Genomic DNA, 8,739 nt, shown 5'->3' on the forward strand with positions numbered 1-8,739 from the left:
CCAACACTACACTTGTCTGTCCAATGCATGTACATAGTTTACCTGCTCCATAGCAAGCTGCTCTATGCATTGGTGAAGTAATTTAATGTTGAGCTAAATTTAAAAATATATATATATATTTAAGAGGTTTAAAAAGGAACAGAAAGGAGCGACCCCTGACTACAACCAAGGTTCAATATCAAACAGTTACACAGGCATCCTCTCTTTGACCAAGTCCAAACAGAGAGAGAATGAGCCGTGGCCAACCTTTTTTACTACCACTGAGTAGGAAGGGGAAGCCATGCAAGCCACCAGCATTGTGACACACCCCAATGAACTTCCCCCTATCTCTAGCAGAAGCACACAATGCTGGATGGAGGTTGTATGTGAGGGTGATGGGTATTCCTCCTAAAACTACTGTAGAGAAAGAGTGACCGTGTCTGCATCAGTCACTCAGATACGGAGACCAGCAGCCAGAGGATATGGAGCCAAAACAGATCAAAGAAGGATACCTGGTCAAAAAGGTGTGGGTGATAGAGGAAAACATGTTCGTCTTAAAAAAAACTTGATTACTATAGGTCTTTGTGTTGAACTTGGGCCAGAATGTAATACTGTAGATGTGTTGTGGACGGCTTAGTTATCAGAAAATAGATGATCTCACATTTGAGAACGTTAGGGACAAGATCCATCAATGGAGAGACTGACTAGAGCTAGTAACATTGTCAGCTGGCACTATATTTGACTTTTTACATGTCCTACATAAGTTGTCAGTCAAGTGCTCTAAATTAAACTGGAAGTTAGTAGATTAGTTCTAGAACTATTTGCATTTGCCCTGAGACTTGATCGCTTCCCACATGAAAAAAATGATATAGTGTGTACTATGGTAGAAATACTACAGTATTCACTAATGTTGTTGCGGACTTTACTGCAGTATTTACTTCAGTCCGATAAAACACTACAGTGAATACTGTAGTATTTACTGCAGTATTTACAGTTTACTATAGTATAATTACTGTAGTAAAAAAAAGAGTAGTATATACTAAAGAAATTACTGTAGTGTTTTTGCTGATTGTAGTATGGTATACTGTAGTATTTACTGTACTGCATTTGCGGACTGTAATATACGTATGTAGTATTTACTGTAGTGTTTTGGGGGACATTACTGTAGTATTTACTGTAGTATTTTTGTTTTATTACCTTTGACATAGAAGTGGGGGGCTTTTTCCTTGAGGAAACCTACTGGAGAAATACTAAGAGAGAAAATGTGCCATAACCTGTAGGTAGGGCAAACTGGGTTCTGAACAGAGAATTCAGCGCTTCTGCTCTTGTCTATAACCATACGCTTTATACATGGCATGTAGGTTTCTTACTTACGAAGTGCACAAATTGGGATATGGGGGACGGGAATGGGCAGAATATATGCAAATTACATACTGTAGTATTTACTATAGCTAAAGAATGTAGTGTTTTTGTGGACTGTAGTGTTTTTGCAGAGGTTTTTGTAGTATTTACTACACTGTTTTTTTGTGTGGATAACACTGTAGTATTTACTATAGTATTCTACAGTATACTACAACATTCTAAACTAAGTACTACACATGATCGAGGAATAGTACAGTCTAGTATAAGTACTACACATGATCTAAGAATAGTACAGTGTGTAGTGTAGTTTTCTATAGCAAACTTAGTTTTTTTGTAAATTAGCTAAATTTGGAGAGAGACATGAGCAGATAGCAGCAACTGTTTCCCCCACATACCACATTATCTGAAAATAGTCTTCACTCTGTATTTCTCATGGCCTGACAAATGACTAACTCAGATGATTGGTCCCGTGACTCTAAGTTTGGGGTCAGATGAAGATGGATAACCCATGATGACCTCACTGGATTAATCATAATCTATATAACTTAATCTATTGAGTAGAAGATGATTCTGTCATGTCACATACTACAACTGTTCTTTGCGTATAAACTTTTGCCTGTGCTATTCTTATGCACTCCAATTGTTATCAGTTGTACAGTATCATTGGTTCATATTAGTAGAAGTATAGGTAGTGCCTGTGATACTTTTGCATCATAACTCTCTATGGTGAACCTTCATTAACAAAGATAAGTGAAACTGAAAAGAGAACATTTCACGAAATTGAGTTTTGGATTGATGATTTCCTATGGGTATGCTTCCTTTTTGTATAACCTTTTTCTTTTTTGCTCTTGAGAATATTCTCTATTTGTAAGGATTGATTAAGCAACATTAAAATATTAAAATACATTATTCATGTTAGCTATATATTTCATGCCCAGCATCCAGGCAAGCCGATATGGATTTGATAACACTTTACATGATACTTCTCTTATACCTGTCTATTAACAATGTAATCTACTTTAATCTACATGTTTCTAATTGCAATGTATTTGAATTTGAGGAACAGAGTTGAGAGGTTGTGGAATATCTGTGGTATAGGGACAGATTAACTTGTGTAATAACAGAAACAGCTCAACTCAATGACTACACAATCACAATGTGATTACAAATTCTATTATTATTATTATTATTATTATTCCTTTATTATTCAGGGCACAGTGCTGAACTCATGGAAGGTGGTGTGGGTGGTGTTGTCTGAAGATGGGGTGGAGTTCTTCAAGAGAAAGACAGACAACGCTCCTAAAGGAATGATCCCACTGAAGGGAGCTGTTCTGACCAGCCCCTGTCAGGACTTCAGCAAGAGGACGGTACAGTCACGTCACCTTTCAGTATTAAATATGAGTGTACGTGTCTATCCTTACTGTAGTGCCCCTCCCCCCCATGTACTGCAACATTGTCATTTTCTTGCAGTTTGTTTTTAAGCTGAGAACGGCCAAGAACCAGGACCATTACTTCCAGGCATCCCACCTGGAGGAGAGAGAGTCCTGGGTGAAGGACATCAAGAGAGTCATCAGCTGTCTGCAGGGGGACAGAAAGTTCACCAGGAAGTCCACAAGGAGATCCATTCGCCTCCCTGATACCATCAACCTCAGGTATGACCTATGACCTGACATACAAACTACCTATAATCCATGACTACACTTACAGGAGCTACATACAGGTAATTGCAACTAAGTCATTTGATAACTTACGAAGTCTTGTCTACTTTCTTGTCTGCCTTTTCTCAGTGAGCTGTACATTCTAATGAGAGACCAGGAGGATGGTGTCAAAGAGCTGAAGCTGGAGAAGGAGAAGAGAGTCTACAATCACTGCTTCACAGGTACAGTAGCACATAAATGTATTAGGACTTAGGTGACAGTGCATTTGCTTTAACTTGTTTTGAGTCATTGAATCTCATTGAGTTAGATCATACCACTTTTGATTATCTTCTTTATGCATGTCTCTTCAGGTGGTACGGTGGTGGACTGGCTGATTTCTAAGAACAAGGCCAGGAACAGGCATGAGGCTCTGATGTTGGCTACAGGACTCCTGACCGAAGGTTTCCTGCAGCCCGCAGGGGACCTGTCCAAAGAGGCAGTCGAGGGAGGAGCAGAGTCTGCCGTCCTCGATGATCCAGATGCACTCTATTACTTCGTGAGTGGATGGGTTGATTGTTGTTGTTAGTAATGTAGCTGTTAGTCTCAATATATTATTCCATATATGCTAGAAGATATGGAGATATAGTGGTCCTTTGCTAGAAGACACAGATTGAGATATGTTTGACCACTTCTGATGTTAGAAACATATATGTACTGTACGTATAGTACCAGTCAAAAGTTTGTACACACCTACTCATTCAAGTTTTACATTTTTATTTTTTTACTATTTTCTACTTTGTAGAATAATAGTGAAGACATCAAAACTATGAAATAACACAGAATCATGTAGTAACTAAAAAAGTAATTTAACAAATCAAAATATATTTTAGATACTTCAAAGTAGCTACCCTTGATGACAGCTGTGCCCACTGTTGGCCTTCTCTCAACCAGCTTCACCTGGAATGATTTTCCAACAGACTTGAAGGAGTTCCCACACATGCTGAGCAGTTTTTGGCTGCTTTTCCAACTCATCCCAAAACATCACAATTGGGTTGAGGTCGGGTGATTGTGGAGTCCAGGTCATCTGATGCAGCACTCCATCACTCTCCTTCTTGGTCAAATAGCCCTTACACAGCCTGGAGGTGTGCTGAGTCATTGTCCTGTTGAAAACAAATGATAGTCCCACTAAGCGCAAACCAGATGGGATGGTGTATCGCTGCAGAATTCTGTGGGAGCCATGGAGGTTAAGTGTGCCTTGAATTCTAAATAAATCACTGCACCCCCACACCATCACACCTCCTCCTCCATGCTTCACGGTGGGAACCACACATGCAGAGAACATCCGTTCACTTACTCTGCGTCTCACAAAGACATGGCGGTTGCAACCAAAAATCTCACATTTGGACTCATCAGACCAAAGGACAGATTTCCACCTGTCTAATGTCCATTGCTGGTGTTTCTTGGCCCAAGCAAGTCTCTTCATCTTATTGTTGTCATTTAGTGTTTCACGCAGTCTGATTCACGCAGTCTCCTCTGAACAGTTGATTTTGAGATGTGTGTTTTGCTTGAACTCTGAAGCATATATTTGGGCTGCAATTTCTGAGGCTGGTCTAATTAACTTATCCTCTGAAGCAGAAGTAACTCTGGGTCTTCCTTCCCTCATGAGAGGGAAAAATCTACAATGTATTATAAGTGAGTTTTAAATTATGAGATAATACTGTATCCAAATGGGAATTTACTTTGTATGGTGTGTTGCAGGCAGACAGTGGCTTCTTCTGTGAAGGCTACTCCAGTGATGAAGATGTGATTTTGAAGGAGGAGTTTAGGGGTAACATAATAAAACAGGGCTGCTTACTCAAACAGGTAAGACTGTCTAAAAACTCATTGAATATCTAGGGGATGAACAATTGTGATTATTACCGGTTACAATTGTGATTATTATTACCATACCACCCTGCATCCCACTGCCAGCTTGCTTCTGAAGCTAAGCAGGGTTGGTCCTGGTCAGTGCCTGGATGGGAGACCACATGCTGCTGGAAGTGGTTTTGGAGGGACAGCAGGAGGCACTCTTTCCTCTGGTCTTAAATAAATATCCCAATGTGCCAGGGCAGTGATTGGGGACATTTCCATGCTGTCTTTCAGATGGGATGTTAAACGGGTGTCCCGACTCTCTGATGTCATTAAAGATCCCATGGCACTTATCGTAAGAGTAGGGCTGTTAACCCCAGTGTCCTGGGTAAATTCCCAAGCTGTCTCTCATACCATCACAGTCACCTAATCATCCCCAGTTTACAATTGGCTCATTCATCCCCCTCCTCTCCTCTGTACCTATTCCCCAGGTTGTTGCTGTAAATGAGAATGTGTTCTCAGTCAATTTATCTGGTAAATAAAAAATGTGATATTTTGGGATGTCCTGAATGATGCTTTATTCCATACTTAAGGGGGTAATCTGCAGGCAGAAATTGTGTAAAGTGATAAATCTTTAAAAAGGATGTAAAGTACCCCACACACAGCACCATATCTGTGGTCGGTGCTGTTTTCACAACTGATAGTACCATCCATGAGGGTTTGTTTTCATGCTCTCTCTTTTCCCCCAGGGTCATCGGAGGAAAAACTGGAACGTGCGGAAGTTCATCCTCCGGGATGATCCTGCTTATATTCACTATTACGACCCCACCAAGGTACAGGATTACAGCAGAGTGGAACATGACAAAATTATTTTCAATTTCAATATAATTTTTCAAGAATATAAAAATGTGTCTTTCTCAATCTTTCCCTCGCTCTTGGCTAATGTCTTTCATTCATCTCCATCCTGACTTTGTCTCTCTCTAGCTAATCTGTTATTTTCTCTCTCTCTTTGCCCTCAATCCCTCTTTCTCCCCCTTCCCCACCCTCTCTTTCTGTAGGGTGATGAGAACCCTTTGGGGTCTATCCACCTGCGAGGGTCTGTGATCACAGCAGTTGAGTTTGTTCCTGAGGGTGAGTTAATTACTGGGGGGTGGATTTAGACCAATCCAAATCCCACACTGAGTTCATTTACATGCACAGTAATAATTCGATATTAAACTGATTATGGCAGCAGGCAGATTATGCAATAGTCATGTAAATGCCATACACTGCTTTTCTTAATTAGCGTACGGTCAAAATCGAAGTAAGTGTACGCCGATTAATAACACCTGTTTTTTTTTGTAATCTTTCAAATTGTTAGTACAGTGACAAGAAAACGTATGTGAACCCTTTTGAATGACCTGGATATCTGCATAAATTGGTCGTAACTTCACATCTGATATTCATCACAATAGTCAAACACAGTGTGCTTAAACTAATAACAAACAAATTATTTTATTTTTCTTGTCTATATTGAATACATCATTTAAACATTCACAGTGTAGGTTGGAAAAACTGTGAACCCAAAGCTATTGACCACCAAAAGTGAATTGGAGTCGGGATTCAGCTAACCTGGAGTCCAATCAATGAGACGAGATGTTGGTTAGAGCTGCCCTGCCCTACAAAAAAACACTCACAAGTAGAATTGCCTAATGTGAACCATGCCTCGAACAAAATAGATCTCAGAAGACCTAAGATTAAGAATAGTTTACTTTCAAAAAGCTGGAAAGGGTTACAAATGATCTCTAAAAGCCTTGATGATCATCAGTTCACGGTAAGACAAATTGTCTATAAATGGAAAAAATTCAACACTGCTGCTACTCTCCCTAGGAGTGGCCATCCTGCAAAGATTACTGCAAGATCACAGCACAAAATGCTCAATGAGGTTAAAAAGAATCCTAGTGTGTCAGCTAAAGTCTTGCAAAAATCTCTGGAACATGCTAACATCTCTGTTGACAAGTCTACGATATGTAAAACATTAAACAAGAATGGTGTTCAGGGGAAGACACCATGGAAGAAGCCACTGGTGTCCAAAAAAACCTGAAGATCGCAAAAGAGCACCTGGATTTTCAAAAAAATTATGTATACAATCTTTATATGTCCGAACTCAAAATCAAATATGCTTCCCGGAAATAAAATGGTCGCTGTGGTAGAACATTTATTTTGATTATTTTGATTTTCTGCATTAATCAGAATGCCATAAGGTAGCCTATTTTTAGATGTGTCCATATAAATATGTTTATTAGGGAAATCGTTCTTCTTGCAAGGCATGTAAACGTTGTAATCAAACTATTAAATTAATCTGACTATCTCCCACAATAATCACAATATTGTATGCATGTAACTGTACTCACTGTGACTTAGTGCTTGATTCATTGCGGTTGTTTTGGCGGTGTCAGAGGTGGAACTGAGTTAGAGCTGTCAAATCCACAAGTGGCTCCAGGCATTATACCTAAAGATGCCATTGCCCATGCAGCCTTGTTTACAAGTTTGAAACACTAGAATGTGACATATAATCTACACCTTGATTAGGATTGTAGAAATACTCAATATTTTGTTTCATGATTTTTCAATTTGAGTGTAAATATGGCCTACACTTTCTCATTCTGAACTACGTGAATGGGGTGGGTGTGGCTTCGTGACCATGATCACAAGAGCAGCTGCTCACCGATGTGACTGCTCCAACCCAGTTCCACCTCTGACACTGCCAAAACATCCACTATGCGGGTGTCTGCTATCCCGGTTAATGCTTGATCTGATTGAATCTAGGCCTAGGACTATGAAGTGTACTGTTTACTGTTAGCAATTCCCTTCAAACTCTTTTGACAATTTTTTCTTCTTCATTGTTTCTTGGTTCAGCCAAGAGGTATGATGTTGATGGGAATCTCTTTGAGATCATCACTTCAGACGACACACACTATTTCTTACAAGCGACTTCACCCGAGGAGAGGAAGAAGTGGATCAAAGCCATCCACACTGTGTCAAAAACCGGAAAGTAATCACAACAGGCCACATAGATAATTTGAACAACTTACATGGAGGGATATGGATTATGGTTGGCATGTACAAATACTTGTTGCAGAGCCAGAAGGAATCTGAATTGAAATCATTTAGCCCTAGAATTTGATGGATAAATGTCTGATCCAAAATTCAGCTTACGTGTTGTATGTTTCTTATTGTAATTATGTTGCATGATTACACATTTCCTGTACATATAGATAATATGCACCCTCACATGATTTTCATGATTCACCATGATGTGGGTCACTCTCACCTTTAGATATGAGATACAGGCAGACTGTGAAGAAGGGTACACTGTTTTGTGTAGAAAGGTGTGAAGTTCTGTAATGGTTTCTGGTGTGGCCTTCTGCTTTTCCATCCAGCTGCCTGAAAGAAATAGGAGTGTTAGAAGAATCTCACCATTGCAGACAGTTCCTACGACTGAACACACTTATCTGAACACACTTAACACTTTTCATATCCTGCCATTGAGGACCCTTGTCACTCTGTGGTTTTCATGATGTTCTTATCCCATTTCACTTGATATGCACATGGTCTATGTACTGACTGTATATCGCTGTGTTCTAAATCGAGTGTCTGTCAAAAAGTATCAATTAAATATCTACTCTATGTCTCCAACTTCTGGGTTCTGTCAAAAAGCAAATGTCCCAAAAAATGTGTTTTCAAACAACCAAGAATTGTGTGCCCCTACTATTTGACATGTATCTTTGACTCTCCTCGTGTTAATCTACTCTGACCAGGCGTTATGACATCCTGAAAGATGTATTGCCTCCCGGATACAATAAAAGGCAGGGTTCAGAACTTTCATGAAAAGCAGAATAGCAAACATATCATATCAAACTGTGCCTTTCCA

The 8,739-nt window shown here is 39.6% G+C and overlaps 1 protein-coding gene across 1 annotated transcript; it reads left to right on the plus strand.

The window, feature by feature from the left end:
* The first annotated feature begins 327 nt into the window (after positions 1-327).
* On the plus strand, positions 328-8,504 carry LOC118400223 (pleckstrin-like). The gene is made up of 9 exons (XM_035796873.2): positions 328-503; positions 2,553-2,708; positions 2,812-2,993; positions 3,129-3,220; positions 3,350-3,534; positions 4,737-4,841; positions 5,576-5,659; positions 5,885-5,957; positions 7,725-8,504. The coding sequence occupies exons 1-9, from the start codon at positions 462-464 to the stop codon at positions 7,862-7,864; spliced, it is 1,059 nt and encodes a 352-aa protein (XP_035652766.1). The 5' UTR covers positions 328-461; the 3' UTR covers positions 7,865-8,504.
* The last annotated feature ends 235 nt before the right edge of the window (positions 8,505-8,739 follow it).

The sequence above is a fragment of the Oncorhynchus keta genome, chromosome 2, assembly GCF_023373465.1.
Source record: "Oncorhynchus keta strain PuntledgeMale-10-30-2019 chromosome 2, Oket_V2, whole genome shotgun sequence".
NCBI classification, from domain to species: Eukaryota; Metazoa; Chordata; class Actinopteri; order Salmoniformes; family Salmonidae; genus Oncorhynchus; species Oncorhynchus keta.